Source organism: Diadema setosum, chromosome 10 (assembly GCF_964275005.1).
Source record: "Diadema setosum chromosome 10, eeDiaSeto1, whole genome shotgun sequence".
NCBI lineage: Eukaryota > Metazoa > Echinodermata > Echinoidea > Diadematoida > Diadematidae > Diadema > Diadema setosum.
The window spans coordinates 34,897,616-34,920,333 of NC_092694.1; the positions used below are offsets into that span (position 1 = coordinate 34,897,616).

At 38.5% G+C, this 22,718-nt stretch overlaps 1 protein-coding gene across 1 annotated transcript; it reads right to left on the bottom strand.

Annotated features, from left to right (window-relative positions):
• Positions 1 to 4,822: 4,822 nt before the first annotated feature.
• Positions 4,823 to 21,827, bottom strand: LOC140234171 (extracellular signal-regulated kinase 2-like). The gene is made up of 14 exons (XM_072314243.1): positions 21,690 to 21,827; positions 18,380 to 18,478; positions 17,977 to 18,006; positions 17,361 to 17,451; positions 16,634 to 16,764; positions 14,588 to 14,757; positions 13,840 to 14,037; positions 13,109 to 13,243; positions 11,783 to 11,888; positions 10,554 to 10,800; positions 7,946 to 8,050; positions 6,442 to 6,560; positions 5,791 to 5,958; positions 4,823 to 5,091 (listed from the first exon to the last, which is right to left on the bottom strand). The coding sequence occupies exons 1-14, from the start codon at positions 21,753 to 21,755 to the stop codon at positions 4,912 to 4,914; spliced, it is 1,845 nt and encodes a 614-aa protein (XP_072170344.1). The 5' UTR covers positions 21,756 to 21,827; the 3' UTR covers positions 4,823 to 4,911.
• Between the last annotated feature and the right edge of the window lie 891 nt (positions 21,828 to 22,718).

Sequence of the window (22,718 nt, forward strand, 5' to 3'; positions counted from 1 at the left end):
TTTCTCAACAGAGACAAAGTATGCCTTTTCATAGGCTACCAAAAAAAAAAAAAAAAAAAATAGGCTGAAAAGCAACAGGGTCAAAGGACCAAAACATATGGGTATATATGGCTATATATGCAGACAGAGTCACTTACTCAGTAAGGATTTTTTTGTGAGATTTTTGTTTTCCAAAGATCTTTACTAGATTTCCTTCAAATAAGTCAGTTATAATAACCAATGAAATATTACAGTCAACCTTGTCAAAGTGTAATCTATTTGGACTGAAGAAATGCTTCGACTTTGAGAAGATTCAACTTATGAGGGATTAAAATCTGCAAAGCATAAAGAGGACCTGAAAACACCTTCAACTCAGATTATTTGACTTATGCAAGGTCTACTTAAGCAAGGTTGTATGCAATAGCTTAAAAATGTTTACACATCTAGAATAAGAATAAACAAAAGCAAGGATACACATCTATGACACACACACACACACACATCCACACACACACACACACATCCACACACACACACAATCACATCTTTTTTTAAGACACACATGCACACATGCACACCCTCTCCCTAGACCTTCTCCCTCTCTTCTTTCACTATGATTCTGCCCTGAACTTCTGGCGAGAAAAAAAAACACACAAAAAAAACAAAAATAAGGAAAAACTAATCAGTGTAAATATAACAATCCCCCCCACCCTCTTAGTCATCTGTTTCTTTCAATCCCCATAGTCCTTTTCATGACAGTTTCCAAATCATATACATGTAACTGTTAAAACCCTCTAAGCACATCAAGGAGCTACGTGATGTCACATTATTGTATTTTCTGATTTCGATGATAATTCCTCCCTCATCAGGAAACAGTTTGTCAAAACATTAAATAAAAGAAATTTAAACAGCAACATGAAAAATTCCACAACACTAAATTTGAAATTCAGCAGAAAACTACATTTGAAGATGATAAGCCAATATCAAAGTTCTTCCCTATTACGGAAATGCAATAGATATACAAATAGACACAGTTGTAAATGTATCTCATGTTGTAAGCACAGCCATGATAGCATGCCAAGATTTATTGAATTTACTGAAATACATATTCATACACTTAGTTTTGCACCTAGGTGGACTTTATTTCTACATAGTTTTATGCAGTCAAGGCTGTTCTGGCATTAGACAGACAATATTAAATACACTAATGTTTCTTAATACATTATCTGACAATACACGTTTCATTTGCTATCATAAATACATCATACACAAAACACAATCTTTTAATCTTATCATTCACTTTACAGTTGAATCACACACAAGCACAAAACTTTCTTTCTAGTACACTCCTGCATAAATACTTTTCAAGGTTTTTTGATGTACAACACAGTAGAGATTGAATGTGCATTTTCAAGAAAATGAGACAATGAAACAATGCTGCATCTAGTTCCTCTACAGAAGAAAAGTTTTCAGTTTGTCAACAAGCCATCAGACACGGATTCTGAGCATCCGAGATGCGGAATGGAAATTTTTCGCCCCAAGTAGGTGATGAAAGCACAGACTTCACGTTCTTGACTCCTTTGTTATGTTTTGATCCATGAATACAATGAATTATAATAAATAATGAACTGGTACGTAATTAAGTATTTGCTTACTCTATTATGAGTACAGATGATTGTATAATTGCATATGAGAATTGTATTTTATATGTATGCATGTACCGTATGTATGTATGTATGTATGTATGTGTGTATTTATGTATGTTTGCATGTAGACATTCTTATCAGTATAACTGCCAACAGAAAGAATTTCTAAACTGGACAACAAAATAATATCTGATCTGATCTGAAAACTTTCCCATTACCAGGATGGAATGAATGCTATGAAATTCTTACAGGCTACTTTGTCATGGCACCGACAATACAGAAACCTCACTTGAATTATCATTGCATTCCATATTGGCCTCTGTGCAACTGCTTTGTGATAAATTGGGATACTGACATTTGAATACACAGTAGATACACAGAAAGGAAATCCTTTGAGAAAGAGGATAACTGTTCAACTAACCGATATTTTATCGGTTTTTAGGTCAAGTTCTTCTTCCCTTGTGTTTGTTTGTTTGTTTTTTTTCTCATAAAATCTGCTGCCTGTGAGTTGCGATGTACTTTGATTACTGTTGATGTTATCTATTCAACTGATACAGTCCCTTTTCCTGCTCTCAATCTAACAGATAAACCTCAAAGGTTTGATAGTTGTCAAGAATCTGGATTTGCAATGAGACTCAGCTCATGTACTCTATACTGTAAAAGTGGAATTTTCACGGTGTTGAAATTTTCGCGCATTTCACGCAACCAGAAGCTAGCGCGAAAATAAAAGCATGCAATATTTTTGCTTGCCATATGTTCATGTAGTTGTTGTCTTGATACCGCGGAATCAAAACACGCAAACTGTTCTTACCCGGCCGAGCATGAAAAATTAGTCACACGAAAATATCCACTTTTACAGTAACTGTAGGCCATTATACTATTGAGATATAAGAAGAAATAACTATGAATGAAATAAATTGAAAGTGTCATAACGATCTGCTAATAGAACATAAACAAGCAGGGTGCAAGTCCCATCTTTCTGATTTTATGAGAAGCTTTGGTACAAATCCTAATCATATTTCAGCCATGCACTAATTCAAAACCTGTAATACACCAATATAAACTAAATGCATTGCCATGTCAGTGTGTGAGCAAGTAATGCCGCTTGAACATATGTCATGAGCATGTGTGAGCCCAAGACACAAAAAGTACATTGAACCATCATAATTCCTGTGAAAACAGGATCTCCACCCACATACAAGGGTAAGGGTTATCTCTCAATTGTGTGCCATGCAGCCACAGTATAACCCACAGTGTGCCAAATTATTCTAACACCACCAAGAGCACTTTTGGAAAACATTGTTTTCAAAGCCATGTAACTTTTGCGTAAAAGCAGTTATGCCGGAAATGTGGTACACTTTTGTACAGCAAAGTTACAGAGAAAATTGAAAGCTTTGCTGTGATCTAAATTTTTTGACAAAGCTGTACAGTGGCTACACAACTTTCAGTGAACTGTGGCATATTGAAATTTATAGAGTGGTTTGTGAGCGATGCTGCATTGCAGCAAGCTTACCAAATTGGCAAGGCATAAACTTAGTCAGGCGGGCAAACGTAGCATATAAGGGGTTATAAAGGACACTGCACTGGATGAGTCACACCACAACTAACAAGTTCATTGTGAAGTTGCTACTGTAATACACTCAATACTCAAAGGCCCGAATTCTCAAAGCTGAATAACTATTCCACGGAATAGTTATTCCGGGGAATAAGTTATTCCCTTTGAGAATAGATTCCGGGGAAAAAATTGCGTCATTTTACGTCACGTGGGCCTGATTTGCATAAGAGGCGTAATAAATCGGCGGACTAAGCGGTGTAATAAAGTTATTCCACCTTTGAGAATTCGGGCCCACGGCTATTACATTATGTGTGGGCATTAAACTTGTTGACTGGGGACATGAAAGTCTACTATTCTGCATTTGAATTACATGTACTTGCAGCTGAAAACTCCTATACTGTTATACTCTATAAAAACAAAATCTGTCTGTGTACCTCCATATCCAATACAGGAATCCAGCAATTAAGGGAAGCAGCACCTGGCCACTGAAAAGTCAGAATGGTTTTTGTTGCTGTTAATCTGTTGGTTTTGTTTTGTTTGTTTTGTGGTTGTTTGTTGTTGTTGTTGTTGTTGTTGTTGTTGTTGTTGGTTTTGTTTTTTGTTTTTTTTTTGGGGGGGGGGGGGCGAGGGAGGTATTGCAGGAGTAGGAGGGGTTTTCAATAATTCTTTTTTCATATTTTCATGCCTGCGTGAGGTCTGAGCAAAACACTGTGGTACAATTAACATTGTGGGAACATCATGGGATTACATGAGAACTTTTATGACTTCTTTGTTTTGGTGACTATGCATACCATCCCAAATCAAAGAAGGATGTGATGAGCCAGTGATACTAGTGAAATAATAAACAAATAAAAAAAAGAAACAAGATTTGCGCTTCATATTCAAATTTACAACAAGAACAAAAAAATGAATTTGAAGTGGAATGGGAAGATATGCAAATGATGAAAATGAAAGACACCAGTTGACGAGTACCGCACTGAAAGTGAAACAATTCCATTCTTGAAGGCCAGGGAGATACACCACCAAAAGAAGCTATTTCATGTGACACTTTAAATCATATTATGCGTATTAGGCAGCAAAAGCTAAGGTGAAAATCAGTTTAGTCCTGCAAGTCACAAGGGCAATGCCAGTAAATCACCCAGCAATGCATCTTGCCTCATCCTTAAAATAACCTTCACTGTCTCATGACCGGAGAGTGTGGAGAAGAAAAAGAGCTCATGTGCAGTGAATTTTGTTTCACTCTGTAATGGATCTTTGAGTGATTCTTCCGTTAACCAGTATAAAAGACTGATCTACATGCATTTGGGGGATGTGTGGTTATATATCTTTGATATAAATATAGCTCAGTGATATGGATTACATATCTTTCCATACAGTGATGTGTTGCAAAATTCTAAACAAAAGCAATAAGGAAAGTAAGATGACCCTTACAGTCAAGCAATTACCACCTTTCTTTGAAAGATGGCCATGAAATGACATGTTATAGTGATTATTCATAGACACTCAAATGCTCATAACTTTGCTCAAAACATCTCTGAACTGTGGCATATGATATATCTTCCTAGACAGTACTGGAACATAAGATTTCCTACCCAAAAAGAGTTATTCAGTGCATGTGTAAAAGTCCATTCTGACTTCATCAATGGACCTTTCATATTTGCGTATGCGAGGCTTTCAAATGCACAGAATACGAAATGACCATGTTGTTTCTTGTTGGGATACAGACATGCACTATCTGCCTTGTAATTTGGCCAGACCGCTAGCTGTTATTGTGCCGTGGGACTGTGAATAGCTGCCAAACATGGACTTGGCCGAGCCACTCGCATTTGCATTCTTCAGCCCAAACTGCTTGCGACCGTACGAATGTGACTGCCTGCTCTCATGGGCCGACACCGGCCTCTGTGCTGGGATCTATGGACAGGGAAAATGTGAGATAAGGCATCAGATGTTGTGAAGATGGTAAAATACACTAACTCTTGAATGCGACACTTGTCTCACAAATGCAAATATTTCATGATTAACTAAGGGCTTTGGCAGCACTTACTATCGTACAACGTAAGTGGTGTACATTACAACTCTATTCACTCATGCTACAGGACTAGCTAACACAAGGAAAACTTCTCACAGCAGAATGGTAACATCCTCATAATATGCCTACCTTGAAATGAAAGGTATAAAATAATCTCACACATGTATAACAAGCAAAAAATTCACACACTTTCATTTTTGGGCAAATTTTTATGTCGGAAATGTATGGAAATTTTCACTGTAATACTGTATACAATGAATATTTCACAAGGCTTTATTTTTGTGAATTTTGCAAGTCGGGTACTACAAATTTGTGAATCTACAAACACGTAAAAATATGAACTCTCATCTCAACATCAATGCGACGTGCAAGTATACATAATCTCTGTTCAGTACTGTTCTCCACACGAATTTAACCACTCACAAAATTGTTGGGAAGTCCCGATTCGCAAAAAATTAGACTCACTAAATATATGGCGTATAAAGTATAGAGTAAAATTTTGAAGCTCTACCTCCTAGGCTTGTCCCACCCCTTTTCTCCAAACAACAAATACAAACTCTCAAGTACTAAGAGAGATTTACCAGTCTTGAGCTGGAAACAGCCAGAGGGCCAGCATGACCTTTGCTATCTCTCGTGATGGTGTTGTTTCGCAGACCAGCAGAGAATGACCGTGTTCGCTGGTGGTGGCCCGAGGTTGGACGCTGCTGACCGTAATTACTCGTATGGTAGTTGTTTTCGGCGCCATTGTACTGGAGGAGAGAATATAGAAGTACACATAAAGTTAAATTTTCTTTTTTTTTTCTGCTTTTACTTTGTCAAGTTATCAATTCATTTGTATCCTCCTCTCAGTATCAACCCAATGTTCATACCCACTGACCAACCCCTTTGAGTGCACACATCCATCAATTCACTATTCTATATTCTCATGCAAATCCATCAAAATAACCTGGCGTAACTCACAATATAACTAACATAATCATGATATTTAGTTGATATCTCTCTTTCACAAAAATATATTCATTTCTTCTTTTTAAATGAGACAAAAGAGACTGTATGATACTGCAAATATAAATCTGACAGCAGGCACAAGATCAATATTATAGAATGCAGTTCCCCTTGGCCATCAGTCCATCTGGGGCACGCATTTTTACAATTCGATGATAGTTCAGTTGCATTGGCAAGCTCACATTAAACTAAATCACACGTAGCCCACAATTTTCTGGCATACTTACAGCAGCAATGTTCTCCAGGCTACGCTGTCGCGTCAGACCCTGCCGTACAGAGGCCTGACTCTTGCTCTGCCCTGTAGGAGCTGCCAGTGGCTCCTTCGTAGTGCGGCCAAAGGCAACTCCTACACACACAATGCAGAGTGGGCAAAGAAAAAGAAAAAAAAAAAAATGAGTACAACCTGGTTAATTCTAACAATTTTATGACTTAGAACAACTTACACTGTATCAAATCAACATTTTCGCTCAATTCTAGCCTTCTCGGGCAAAAATAAAGACAAAATTTAGTTGCATGTGTCTGAAGTCTTCCTTGATCAAAAGTGCCCTCAAATTCTTTTGGGAATGACACACTCATCACAGTTGAATACTTCACCCTAACTTACCTGGGCTATTTAGCGAGCTTGAATTCCTGGGGGGGGGGGGGGGGGGGCCATTATGGCCCCCCCCCCTTCAGATCTCGGCCGTTGATCGCGCGATCGCTGCAAAATTTTGCATGAACATAAAGCCGGATGTAATCTACAAGACTTTTAGGTTAAATTTTCAAAAAATAAGCATTTTCTATTTTAAATTAATTAATTATGCAAATATATGCAAAAACCTCATTTTCGTCTGTAATTGGCTTATAAAAGCTTATAAAATGCTGATTTTTGGTGTAAATATTCCCAGTGACATTCCAAACATTTGTGCTGAAAAAAAAAATTCAGTCTCAAAATTAATTTCTTATATTTTTTATTGTTTTATCAATTTTTTTGTGTATTTCTGTTTTTTCGAACATTTGTTTTTGTTGTTTTTTACAGCACAATTTGTCATACACATTTTTTGAAGCATAATTATACTAAAATAAATTGATTTCAGCCATTAGAATCAAAAATATAAATTTTTATATGAAGTAATTGAAAAAACACAATTTGTATTGACTTTGTACATAAAATCACGTTTTTGAGCAATTTTGGGGTTGACGAAAATTTTTTGAAGGGGCGTGGCTTCGGAACGGTATGCCCGGGCACAACAAATTTGGTCTCAAAAGTTGTGCGAGACTTGAAAGTAAAAAGTCAGCGAGCGGCGCAGTCAAAAATATTTGCGCGCCGGAACGGTCGCGGAATTCGTTGAGGGGGGCCATTATGACCCCCCCCCCCCCCCCCGGTAAGTTAGGGTTAATGAATAATTAATTTAAATGAATATGCAACTATAGTTAGAATAATTTTATACAATATATATGTGTAATGTGAATGAATCAATAAACAAATAAACAACTATTAAAATAAAAGGACGAATAAATCAAAAAAGAAAAACAATACCACAAATATTATTATATATGATTCCAATAAGCACAATTCTATACTACTCTCACAAACAACAAAAATGATATTGACAATAATGCCAGCAATAACAACAGTCACACCTAAAGTCAGACTTGTTTTTTTTTTTTTTCTTACTGAATAAATGAGTAATAATAATGATAATAAAAAAAAAAGGAATAACATAAGTTTCTTTTATATACTGCTGTCACCTGCATGCAGCAAAGGGGAGCTAACAGTCTGGTGCAACCGTTTGCTGGGAGAGTTCCCGCTACCCGAGGTAAGGCCCAGCGGGGGCCTGTGCTTTCGTGCCTCAGCTACACACAGGAGGATGGGGAAGGGAAAAAGGACCAACCAGACCACAGCACATGGATGCACAGCAAACAGATGGAATACAAGACCATGGCAGAGCAGAGACATAACCAACAAAAAACAAAAACAAAAACAAAACAAAACAAAACAAAATGGCAGAAGAGACCAGTCACTAAATTTATTCATGCATTAAAGAACAGTGGCTTTCAACTCAAATAATGCATTCTTTTTGCACAGTTTATTGAAAACAAAAATACATCTAAATGTGCAGTGAAGAAGGCAGCCGAAGTATAGAAATACTACAAAATTAAGGTCACAAGTTTATCGTCGCTGGGGTGACAACACCTTGTATCTGCAATTTTGGTGAAAATGACTTTTTTGGATTAATGGTCAGATAATAAAGTGATGTCCTGTCCAAATCCTAGCTGTCTTACCCCAAAGATAAAGCCACCACGGCATGTCAAAGGAATGTGTATCCCATTGGATACAGTGCTTTGGCTGCCATGTTTTCTTGCTCTCCTGAACATTTGACATTTTGTAGATACGAGGTCTTGTCGCCCCAGCGACGTTATGCATATTCAAGAAAAAGAATGCACAAGGGATACTGATTTCTCAAACTGCTTGAAGGAAATGTTTGCAACTATAGACAAAGTAAAGCGCAATTGCAAATAAAGAACTGCGTGCCATTTAACGACAGGTAGTATACTGCTTTGATTTAAATGCAGAAATGCTACAATGTAAAGTGCCAGATACAATATAGGGCTGCTATAAACCAAAGGAGTTATTTCCATTGTCAATGTACCAACTGCTTCTGAAAGAAGTGACTTATGCTCTGATACTGATATCTTGAGACAATTTCATGTTTTTCTCAGAACTTCGTTTTGCTTCAAATGAAAATAAACAACTCACAAAATAATAATATGTAACTGCGGAGCATGGGAATATGAAGGCAAGAATGAAGTATTAAGCATTTTCACTTGTTTATGGTGGCAAGTAATCAAATCTAGAATTGCTTATTGCATGACAGAGTGCCAACATAAAGCAATCAAGAACCAAACACAAAAATGTTTTCCTCCCAGTGGAAAAGAAAAGACAAATGGATGTGATAAAACCATGAACAAACATTAACACTGCTGGACATTATACAAATATGAGTATCATATGTGACCGTGCACCTCAAAACGAACACAAAGTCGCACACATTGATTTTGCGTGAGGACTGAAAATAAGTGAAATGGGTCAACCTAGCCGAACTTGACTTTTTCATATTTTCTGAAAGAGCGGGCCCTCTTTTACATTATGATAAAATTTGGTATCATAAAACGAGCAGGAAAGTGTGTTTTTTTTTAGCAGTTTATCTCGAACATTTTTGGTAGAATAGTGAGATTAGGTGTGTTTTTAGAGTTCCCTTTTTCATTTCTGAAAAACCTTGTCAACACTCTCACTTTCAACTCTGATAATTTTTGACAGGATAGTGCTACTGCTTTGAAAGTTGGCATTGATTGTGGACAGAATGTGTTAATGAGGCATGCTTAATTTCATTTTAATCTGATAATCCCTTCATTGTTGTTACTCTGGTGGTTTACTTCCTGCTTTTTGTCCCATTCATCGCACAGCCAGCACTGTTTGGTAAGGATTAAGCGCTTGAATAGACACTGTACTTCAGAGCCTCTTTTCTCAGTTCACACTTTTCCTGAGTTTGTGCGTTCTTTCCAATATTTAGAGAGGTTAGGAGAGTCCATTTGATTTGAGTTATACATCATTTTAAAGCTTAAAGTCTGCTCTTTCAGAATATGTTCTTAACTAAAAATTCATGTCTGGCGACTTTTTGTTTGTTTTGAGGTGCAGGGTCACATATCGAAAGATTCTAAACAAAATGAAGAAGACTGGGAGTGGCTCCTTCGGTGTATTCTAGCTACTGCCAAAAGTGAAATTTTAATTCAAAATTACAAATAGTGCACTGTATCAACATGTAATATTTGTACAGAGATGCCAAGTTTGATGCAGAATAGGTTGTTTCGAGGATGGCCGTGTTGTTGTTTCATTACTGAAATTTAGGAAAAAGGGTGAAGTCATTACAGATTTCTTTTAGTTTGATTTGATTTGCATTATTTATATACATATATATGTACATACTTGCATGAACAATTCACTTGGCAAAAGATGAAACAATTTTTTTTTCTCTCTTTTTTTTTCTTGGAGGGGGAGGGAGCTAAGTCTTGCAAATTTCAACTCTCTACACGTATATTTTACTATATTGAGTCACAAACAGAAATTTGGCTACAGTGATAAAACTTGATCAATGAATTGCTTGGTATTGTGACAAGTAATAAAGTGCTCCAAGAGAAATGATACAGCAGAGTTTATTACACCCACAGCATGCATTTCATTGGGAAACATGCATAAAAACGGTCACCATGGTAATGACTTTCATGCACGACAAAATACACACTGATAAATCACAATGGTACACAGTAAAGGAAGGCATCGAACTACCAACATCCATACCTGAGTAATTGGTGTAGGCACCGCCGGCGGGTGCAGCCCCAGCCCCGCCCACTGGGTGTGTCCTCTGCTTCCCACCCCCACTGTGTCTGCTACTGGTAGAGTGGGATGATCGGGCCGAGGCGGTGGCGCCGTTGACTACGGGGCTGCCCTGCTCCGAGGGAGGCGTGGAGGATTGGCTGCCCCTCCGCTGGGCCACCTGGGCCTCTCTCAGCTGCTGCCGGTGTTTGGCCTTCTTCTCCTTCATCATCTGTCGGGAGGAAAAACCAGACGGAATGATGGATGGTGGTTGGTGGTACGGGAAGAAGATGGGAGGGAGCAAGCGATGGTGAGGTGGGGACATCACGGACAGAGAAGGGTTAGGATGTGGGGATGAAGAAGGGGCAGGAAGAATGTTAGCCAAGGAAGATTATTGATATTGCCCTGAAGATTCATTCTGAAAATAATCAGCCCTGCCTTTTGGGCCACATGAACAAAGAAGTTCTTATCTTTGTAAGATCCTTTCACTTTTTAAGCAATTGTAAATTTCAACTGTTATACAGATGTCAATTTTCTGTTTCTTTCTGCATAAGTTGACTTTGAAATTTGGGATATTGCTATTAAAGGTTTATGACAATACAAGCATTCAGTGATGGCTTTATACATATTGCCAAATGATTACCTAAACACTCTCAAAGTGACAAAGAATGTGAATAATGGCTACTGTTTTCATAGCATATAAAAATTGCTATGATTATCCATACTATATTCACAATTTACAGTACAAGATTACAAGATTTACAGTAACAACAAAATCAGTTATCCAAGTAGTACATCACCGTGTGTACCACCCACCAAGTGCTGTATGAATTTCAAAGTCCTCGTACATATCTAGTCTTCAATAATCGTACTTATATAATTTACATGTATACAAGCACAGCATTTACAGTCCATGCCTTCTATTGCAAAGGGGAAATCATGCACACTAAGTCATACAATTCAAAACTGTAATTCCCTGGTTTCACAGTGACAACCAGGCAGATATAAAAGCTACATCTGTATGGCCGAGATTGTAGTTGGGTAACTGTGTCACTGTGCACTTCTAAAATTTGAAGCCTGCAGAATTCAGTTACTGCAGGCTCAGCCTACAGCAAGCAATGGGTTAATGAGACATTTGAAATCACATGAATAATAGTTGCATCACAGCACAGACAGTATGGGTGGATTTGCAAAATACTGACATGCTCTCATACCTGATATAACTTTGACCGGTATTCATTGACCGAGAGCTGGACATCATCATCCAGAGGAGGGACAACATCGTAGTCGAGTTGGATCTCCCCTGCTGGATTCCTAAATCTGAAAGAGAAACGAAAGAAAAGAAAGACACATTACAAAACTAGAAAAGCACTCCGAGAGCGCAGACCTCCGCCAAGCATTTACTTTCCACTAATGATCTTGCTCTTCCACAGAGATAAGTGATTTTCACCCAATGAAAATCGCCCGATTTCCCAATATAGAAGCCATTGTTACGTCATAAGCCCTCAGATGCGCGGCGCGCCTCTCCCCAGCAGAAACTAGAGCATGCACTTTAGGGCGCGCATGCAAACCTCAAATACGCACAGCCTGAACTCCCAAGTTCATTGACCCTACCTGCCAAAATATCAAAATCCTTCATAAATTCCCCCAAAATTCTCGGATCACTACCAAAAATTAATCGTTTGTTACTTGTGTCATTCTCAAACTTTCCTGCAAGTTTCATCCCAATCCGTTAACCACTTTTTGAGTTATTTTGCACACAGACAAAAAAACGAACGAACGAACAAACCAACGGTAACGAAAACATAACCTCCTCCCTTGGCGGAGGTAATGACAGTGTGCCGACTAATGAGGCAATTGTGGTCTCCCTGATTAAAAGCCAATGTCAGTACCAGGAAATAACTAATGACTAAACTGATGTATTTCCAACACAGGCCACATTAAAGCAAGCATAGGAGTATTAGCCTTTCAATATTTTCAAGCTTAATACGGTGCCCATAAGCTAGATAACACAAAGCCTCCTTCTTCCCCACTCTTACTGAAGGAGCATTGATGCTTTCTTGGCTACTTATCAGACAATAGTGAGTACATCCTGTAACTGGCATCACTACATCACTAGTGTATGAAAAATTTGTAAGTTGTTGATATAAAAACTTAATCAAGATGTCCTGTATGCACAAAAGATGTTGTACATGACTGTAGTTACATGAATATCTTAGCCAGGGTCAAGGGTGATTGAGTATGACATTGACAGCTCCAATGCAGCACCCACAGTGTTGAGTTACAAGAGTGTTCTGCTATTTATTCGAGGACATCTAAACAAGGTGCGGACTGTTGGATCTTACTGCCTGCTTTCCTACATACCAGGTGGAAGTCTAGAATTGCTTATGTGTGCATGCATTCATACTTAAGTAGGTGGAATACGCAAGACTACAAACATTGTACCATCATTTAAAAAAATAATAATGATAATAATGTTTTGCCAAGGGGTGCAATGTGCAAATTAGGTATACCATCTTTATACAGCGCTGGAGACGTACCTGGCTACATAGGGGTGTGAAAGAGCTTGTTTGGCAGTGAGTCGTTTGTCTGGGTTGAAGTGGAGAAGTTTCCGCACGAGGTCTACTGCGTCTGCCGGTGCACCTGGTAAAACTTCTTCTATTGATTGTCTGTGCCTGATAATGACGAGCATTACACAATGATAATGAAACATTGTATCTGATTTAAATTCATCTGGACAAGCAGCAGAAAAACTGCCACATTTCATACAATTTAATGAGTTTATTATCAAAGAATAAAAGATAAGAAATAATTATTATGCTGCAAGGAGGTACAACAAATACTTGATATTAGAGAATGAAAATCACTTTACATCCATAAAAGCAACAAATGGAAATCTGACGACAATGAATTGTTCACGAATGAATACTGTTTTTAATTAATTCACTTCATGCATATTTTGTCAATCTGCTGAAATGCTGTTCTGAGAAAAAGGTGATGATTTCAGCAAACCCTGGAGAGTCTGGGCTGGAAATAGACAATCAAAATGTACACTATTGGCATTGTACCCAATATTCATAGGATTATGAATAGAGCAGTTGTTTAAATATCTTTATCACTCTTCACAGATCAGACTGTTAACTTGTAGTGCACATTGCCAAAGTCCGGACTAGGTGATTCTGATCCTTACTGTTCAAACAGAAAAAAATGATACCAGTAATAATAAAAAACTAAAAATCCCTGTGAACGATTCAATACTGAAACCTCTTACCTGAGTTTTGACATGTCTACAAAGGTTGCCCCGTAGTCTGACTGGATGGCATCTATGTCCCCCTTGGATGGTGGATCTATGATGGCCATTATCTTTTCCAGCTGGTTGAATGTTGATGTCCCAGGAAACATGGGTTTCCCCTTCAGTAACTCCCCAAGAATGCATCCCAAGCTCCACATGTCTACTCCCTTGGTGTACCTATCGAAAAATCACAACACACACATGACCAACTCACTGCCCAACGGTATTCATTGCAAGGAAGCAATTCACAAATCATGCGAGCTTTTCATAGTGTTTATTGATTTGTGAACATAGGTTAGCCTTCCTTTCTAAAAGGAGTATCACAACATTTGGCAAAGTTCAAAGAACTCTGAAGAGGCTTACTACCTGAAAGAAAATGGCAATGTAAAATAAAACTAAACTGACTTGAATTGAATTGAATTGAATTGAATTGAATTGAATTGAATTGAACTGAATTGAATTGAATGTTCTGTTAACAAAACCCTTCTGGCACTGCAACAGATCAGATCTAGTTGATTAATTTCTGTGATGATGTTTGTTTTTCAGCATGCTGCCATTAGATAAAGAAAAAGAAAATCATGGAGTTTTACAACTGCTCTACCACTATGATTCTTATCATATCCGACTTTCAAGGCTTGAAAAAAAAAAAAGAATATGACACTAAATGTCAGGCAAGACACCATGTAAAGGTTAATGCATAGGAAGTGAGGGGCTTGTGTCTGCATACCTCTTAGATGCAAGAAGAATCTCCGGGGCTCTGTACCACCTCGTGGCCACATACTCTGTGAGAGCTGGATTGTCGTCGCTGAGAGCTGCGTCGATCTGAGTGATGGACCTCGCCAGCCCAAAGTCTGCCACTTTCACAAAGCACTCCGTGTCTAATAGAATGTTTGAGGGCTGGTAGCAAAACAGAGAAAAGAACTCAATTTGCAACAGTTTGTGTAATATGCTGAGCCATATGATACATACAGTCGACTCCGCATCAGTCAATTTGACAGGGCTGGGGCTAAATGCATCAACTTTAAAAGGCAAAATTGAACTTCTAAGATAACACATGTACATTTGTAAGGCTATGATCTAAGATTGGGACTTCTTATCTTCATTGACTATTAAAGCAGATTATTTTACATTTGCGGCGTTGACTTGGGCAGAGTTAACCGTATGATATCTAGTAGACTGGCTAAAAGATGAAAAATATGTTAAAAGGGATAAGACACGAGTGAACAGCATCCCACTTAAATGTTATACCCATTGCTCTACACTTGGGGAGTAACACACGAACATGACATAACACTCTCAGCACTTGCTTCCTTTTACCTAATGGACAGCAGTAAGTCATTATGACACTCTGATACCCCGTTTATACTAAGGAAAAAGCGGGTTCTGAAACCCCCTGTAGCCGCTTCGAGCAGGCTTTCAGCTCAGTATAAACAGACAGAATTCAGAAAAGGCGATCCGGTCGGGTCGGGTCCGGTCGGGTTCTGAAACCTCCTACGGGGGGAGGTTTCAGAACCCGCTATAGCAGGCTCGAGGAGGCTCGACAGCAGTATAAACGCTAGGGGGTTCGAAAAGCCGCTTTTTTGCCGACCCAGAAGTTATCACTGGAGGTCATCGCGCGTTCATGATGTAAACAAGCAACTGCACCGGATCGAGAACCCACGTTGTTATAAATTCGCGCTCAGCAGTCACGTTTCCGCGCGAAAGTGATGCCACGAAAGCGCGCGCCGGTTTTCGGAGGGGAATTCGGTTACCATAGGAACGGAAGCCGTGACCCTGCTCAGACCCGCTCGGGCCTGCTTTCGCTCACGCAGTATAAACAGACGAGAGCCCGCTTTTTCGTAGCGGGTTTTCGAACCTCCTCGAGGCGGCTCGAAAACCCGCTCGCAGTATAAACGGGGTAATAATTTCCATTTAAAGGAGCTATTTTAAGTGTAGAAACAAACAAACAAAAACAAACAAACAAAAAAAAACAGAGACTACAAACAAACATTTATTAGAGTAACCTGCAGATGTAAAGGTAAATGCTCACTAGAATGGTTGATTCCAAACATTTATGTAATTTGTATTCCTGATCATAATATCCTGAGAATAACAAAATGAAAACTATGTATGCTTCGAGGAATCAACATGGGTTGCTCTAGGGGTCAGAGTTTCAATCACAAGGGTACAGTAAAATTGACATGTTGATCTTCATATTGTGTTGTAGACTGTACATAGTACATACTGTACACTGTATTTGCCCATCAATACATTAAAGGGTCTGTACAGTACTGGTTGAGGTGGGGATTCATGTTTTGAACATTCCTAAGTGAGATAATGAGAAACCTCATATGAAATATGAAAGAGCATGTAATTTCAAGAAGGATTCAATGTTTATTTGATGAAAATTGGTTTTCAAATGGCTGAGATATCCAAAAAAGTGATAATAATAAAAGGCGACAGGCAACGCCTTTTATTAGGATCTCTTTGTTTCACCTTGTTTTTGGATATCTCAGCCATTTCAAAACCAATTTTCATCAAATAAACTTTTGATACCCCTTGGAATTGCATGCTCTTTGACATCTCATAGAGTGGTTTCTGAATATTTCGCAAAACGTTAAAAGCTAAATCCTCACCTCAACCAGAACTGTACACACCCTTTAACATTACCTTCCTCCATATCCTCTTTTTGTAGATGATTTCTTACATCTATATTTAGGTTTTGCTGCTGACCAAATACCAAGCCCTCTTGGGGCTGGATGGGGCCAAAGTACACATCTTTCAGAGCACACACCTTTTGGTCTCTGTGGATAACGTTGCCAGAATGTAGGTACATTGTAGCATTAATGAGCTGGTACATGATGTAGCGTTTGTGGATGTCCTTTAGGATACCTCCTTTCTTTATTACAGCATGCAGGTCCGTGTCTGAGGGACAGAAGCAAACAAAATCACATTTCTTTCTATTTGCTATGCAGGTTAGGTTTTCTTAATCTTTTTTCCTTGTTGAATTCTTCTGCATCTTTTCCTTTTAAATCTACTTTGCATTAACATGGCATACAAACAAAACATATTGTCTGGGTTAGCATTTCAAATCAAACATGCTACGACTCCAAGATACTGTTGTTGTTTTTTTAAACAAATCAACAACAACAAAAATACATTCATTCTGACAATGCACATAAAGCACTTACTAGTACTCACTTAAACCTAATATTCTCTTGACTGCATGAAATTGAAAGTGATACAGAGAAACCATGTTATAACAATTTTACGACAAGGTACTGCAGTTCAATAACGAACTGACTTTGGCATTCCTGATATTTTCCTTACGGTGTTTGGCTGGCAGACTTCTTTTCTAGTACGTTTACAATGTAAACATGGTACCAGTTGATAATGAGGCAAGTCAGCGGTATCGGGGACATGATTGGGTTTCCCTGGACACACACAAATAACCTGAGTTCACGAATCTGTGTATTCCTCATATCTTTCTCATTTCAAACCAGCACCAGTTTCCAACTCACCCATGTATTCAAATACAAGGTAGATGTCCTTATCATTCTCCGCTCTCATCACGTTGAGCAACTTGACAATATTTTTGTGGTCGCTGAATTCCTGCAAAGATAATGAGAGAGAAAGATCCCACAATCATATCCCTGAAGAGGTTACAGTACAGCTGTATATTGAAACAGGACTGACTTATATACAACAAAACTGTAATCCCTTTACCCAGCAATGCTTCCTTCCAATTATATTAAATCTGCATAAAATATGTAACAAGAACGCAATACATTTGATCACAGAATCCACATTGGAAGAAAAGCCTTCATCAAAATATTCCAAACAGAGAGATTTTGCCACGGATACCTTTAATACTGTCAAGTACAATGCGTATGCTACTTTCTTTTCTTTTCAAACTATGCCAAACAGAAATAGTTTGTCAAGAGTTACTAGCACACATTACTGGCACGTTCATTCATGTTTATTCAATTTTGAAGAAAAAAAAATATTGAAAAAGTCTACAAGTCATCCATGCAGGGGAAATTGCCCACGCACAATTTGAAGATTTTACTGCATTACTAAAAGTGTAATTTTCATTCAAAATGAAGGACAAGTTTGGAAATTTTGTGTATTACTTACCTGTAAAAACATGATCTCTCTGAATGTCCTCTGCATAATAAGAAAAACAGAAATATACAGGATGTGTACATATCAGAGATGGAGAAGAAAGTTTTCATCCTTGCATTTTTGTAAATCACCTTACTCTATTTTCATGTTTATAGCATACAAGAATACACACATTCCTAGCTTCAAACCATGAACTGCAATCACATAGCGATAATTGCATACATCAGCTCCACAAGAGTAATAAGCAACATGTTTGAAACATAAATGCATGTTAAGCAACACAATACAGGCAGTAAATACCTCACACTGACAAATTATACCAAATACATTAGGGCCTAGACAGTCACTTTTTATTATTCCCTGACCCAGAAGGGCACCATTATAAAAGTTTGATAGCATTTTATGCTATTCCTACCTGAGCATCTGTCTGATTTCTGAAAGCATCAAAAATCTTCTTGAGGGCAACCACCTCCCTGGTTCTTCTGTCAATGGCTTTCCAAACGATGCCATATGCCTGCAAGAAAATAAGCCACAGGTCACACCAACATAAGGCATCAAATTCTACAAAACCACAAAATGTGACACTTTTAATATTAATAGAATACATGACAAGAGAGAAGAACAAGAAGAAGCATTTATACACCTATACACCAGTATCAAACCACTATCTGAAAAACATGAAGAGAGATACTCAAGAACTGCACATTCTTGAAAGAGTTTTACATTATACATTATACAAATAATGAATGTTTATGAGTGCAATGGACAGAATATTTCATGAGGTGAAAGACGAAATGATCCATTCAACGAGGCGCACCCGAGTTGAATGGATCTACATTTCATCTTTCACCGAATGAAATATTCTGTCCATGACACGAATGAAAAACATTTATTATTTGTTTTATGTAACGCCTAAAATAGATCCTTCTCATTTGATGTTTTATCAACTTAGAAACAAGAGAGAATCTGAGATCGTCACTGAGCGCTTTATGCTTAACCTAGCGCTTAGCGCGCTGTCGCATACACACACTGCAAACGCGTAGTGTGTCGGGCTTTCAGCGAGCGTGGAATGGAGCAAATCGTATGGATCCAAAATTGCGTGGTAAATGGAGCCGCAATTGCACGGGTGATGACGTCATAGTGAAATGGGCCAAATGACCAATGTCAAACAACCAATCAAATGACAAGGATCTCTTCGGGCGTTATATAAATGTAGATACTGACTGCAATAATCTCCATTGTAAGGATAATCAAAAAAAAAAAAAAATAAGAGTCTGCCCAGGAGAGAGAATTGTTGACATTATGATTTCTGAGTCAATCTATAATATGAAGTATGTCGTAGTGTGGTAGCTCAGTTTACGTTCTTGTTGAGGTTGTTTTTGAGGTTGTTGTTTTGTTTTGTTTGTTTGTTTGTTTGTTGTTGTTGTTGGGTTTTTTTTTTGGGGGGGGGGGAGGATGCACCATTTTGATCAAACACTTTCAATACCATTTATAACATGTATTTCCTGGGTAATTTTGATTCAAAAAAAAAAAAAAAAAGAAACATATAAGGCATGCAACATGAGAACCTGCTGATGTTATCTCTATCCGGCAACAAGTGAACAATAAATATCTGGTCTGAAGCTGCTTTTTGAATACCACCTATAACGTAATATGGAAGAATCATTAAACACCCTAGCATAGGTATGGTCAGGTTTCAAGTATGAAATAAATAGGAATTGCATACCGGTACTCTTCTTTTTCTTCTTTTTCTTGGTTTACTGTCCAACACCTTAATATGCAGGGGCCAACCTACTAGTACTGTAACTGCGACCAGCCGTAGCGTTAACTGTGTATGTTACATGGAGCGCCCTGGGGTTTTGGGCCAACCAGACGGGGGTGTGCCGATGTTGATGGGTTCATTATGATTTCCATTCTAAGATCATGGCAAGAACGCACACTTCTGGCTAATCAACAGAAAATAGATATGTTTAGGGCCTAAATGACTGAAGAAAAAAAAATACAATCATTCTTTTCAACGCTTGACATCATGTAATTCGTACAGTAGACTCTACGGTCTACAATAAATGTATCATGGTGCATGCAAAGTCACTCTTGCAAAATTGGGTGGGTTCTGCAATTTTGCCTGCCTTGGCCCTTGCACTTGGGCCAATAGTAGGGCAGTAAGGCTCGGCCTCACACAGGGAGATCTCATCACAATTTCTACTAACGTTAGTAGTAGTAGGGGCTAGATGTAACAATCATTTTACATTTACAGGTTCAACATTAAAGTAGGCCTATTAAACTTGATATCACTATCATTCTCACTAACGTTAGTCCTCTCGAAAAGTTAACTTCAGCCATGCCAAACAGATCTAGTATAGTAGTAACTATACACAGCCCAGTCGCTGTACATGGTACGTCGCGACAGGGCTGTACGCGCGCGACCACCAATCACTAGGAGAGGCGACGTAATCGTACACGATAGCTTTGACTTTTGATACTTACGATCATTTTTGTCACCTCAAACTCATCGAGTATACTCTTCAATATTTACTCTACATCTGATGCTATATATATTCAAATGTACGTAATGAAACTTACCGAAATTGATCATCATATCCAGCATGTCCACACCGTACACAATCTTTCACGCCAGGCCAAGCTCAGATATCGGGTGGTCACGTGATGTGAATGCCCTTTCAAGCAGCGTACGCACGGTTACTAGTATAAGGTATACAGCTATAAACTGTACTGGGTTATTGTGTCGCAGACGCCAAGGTTTGTTCGACACTTTCAACGCACACGCGCTCGCTCTGGAGCACATCCGGTCACGCATGCGCATTAGTCAAGGCGCCATTTTGAATCCTGCAACGACGAAGCCCGGCGGTCAGGAATTGCGCCAGAAAGTGTCATTTATTTGTTCCACGGACTTATCGCAAGTGGTCTCCATGGACCCAGTGTGGCGAACTATTCTTCTGTAGCATTTAACGTGAGTAAAGTATTCTGTTTAAAGGAGAAAAGTATACATGTTCCTAAGTTTTGTAGTTGTGTTGAGGTTCCTCACTTCGAGGCTGCATGCCGTGCGTGTCAGACGCTGTTTTCGCATAGCGTAACAGTGTCTGGTCGGGCTAGTATAGTAGTAATGTTACCCTGTAACACCGTTACTAGGCTGTATTACAATTTATCTTATCTGTAGATGGGGGTCTAGCGATAAATGTTAATTTACACAAGTTGACCTTCTGCTTCCGGCTTCTTGACTTCGCCGCACTTCTGCTTCGGGCATCTTTTTCTCTCAGCAGCAAAGGATGTTTAACGTTAGAAGTAGAACCAGCTTTCAATTCAGGCTAGTCATGGCTCATGCTAAGTTAAATAGTACGATTATTAGTACCAGTTCACACCATCCGGGCAAACTGATAATTGCAATTTTAGCCTGTAGGTGCTAACATAGCAAAGTTAGGTAATAGGTGTTCAACCAATCTCAAGAGATTTGTCTAACGTTACGTAGGGTATGCACATCGCATGCACTGCACAGCCACAGCACTGATGACAGGAATTACGCGCGGCGGCTCCATACACCGCACCGGGATGTAAACGTTTACAGCAGCCACCACTCAATCGGCACCCGGATCAGCCGGGTAGACAATTCTTGCCTCTCCGCTCTTAACGACAAATGCCCGTGAACTATCGCGCGATGTGACTGCTGTAATCAAGGGAAAATAAATTCAAGCAAGTAATATACTGACCCCTTTTCCAAGACGCTTCTTGATTTCATATTTTGCGAGGACATGCTCTTCTACTTCAGACGTCATTGTATTGTCAGTTCAAGATGAAATATATCAAGAATTAGGGATTCATTTCCAGGTCGAAGTCGGCAATCAATTTGTAAATAGCTATTGCCGCATCACTTATGAGGAACTACATTCCTTGAATTTCAATTTTTATGTTCTAACAGCAGAAAATCACATATAAAGAGAAATATATATGACAAATCAGTGCACATAATCTTGAAAAGGGCTGGAATGTTTTCATCTTTAAAATATAGAAACAATTATGAAAGAAACAAAGTGCGCATTGATATTTGCATGTTAATCGGTTTCCGGGCGCACAAGCCTTGTGGGATACCAAGGGAGCACACTTTCCGATGACGTCAAAAAATTGTTTAACCCCAATGCCTAGGCAACGCTCCTTGCCCGATCAAAACGTTGTTCAATCATGCTGGCGCTGTATACGCCGACTCGAGTGAATTCGCGAAAATGGGCAATTTTATGAATCAGCACACATTGTATTACTATAGCAAACACGTCTACGACAAACAACAGATCTAAAGACTCCGGACAGTATCACAATGACGTTATGATTTTCATCGTGTCAGCATTATTCACGACATCTGAGTTGGACATTCAAAGTGTCCTAAAACCAACTGGCGCTTGTTTAGCCCTAATTATTATTTTTTTTTTCTGTTGCATAAGCTTGAATCTCATGATGTGCATTTAATAAAATCAACTTTGATTTATGGTAATTTTGAAATAGCTAGATATGAACAGAAAGCTTTAACAGGTCTAAATAAAGAGTTTAAATGCAATACAGGTAAACGTCACCCATCAGAGAGAAAAAAAAGTATTCAGTGACTTTAATATACGCGCAGGCCCTTCTGCACTCCTACACACACACAAAAAAAAATGCTTTTGAAGATTATAAAAAATTATCATTTTTATCTATATTACTTATTTGTTTTCAGCAGAGTCATCTTTTGTTTATACAAAATGGATATA

What these genes read in the sequence shown, in the direction of transcription:
- LOC140234171 (XM_072314243.1), bottom strand. Translation starts at nt 21,755, where the DNA reads ATGACGTCTGAAGTAGAAGAGCATGTCCTCGCAAAATATGAAATCAAG. An exon ending in AGAAGCGTCTTGGAAAAGGG is followed by an intron (nt 18,479 to 21,689) that starts GTCAGTATATTA and finishes ATTTTCTTGCAG; the next exon opens with GCATATGGCATCGTTTGGAA. An exon ending in TGCCTACACCAATTACTCAG is followed by an intron (nt 8,051 to 10,553) that starts GTATGGATGTTG and finishes TCCTGTGTGTAG; the next exon opens with CTGAGGCACGAAAGCACAGG.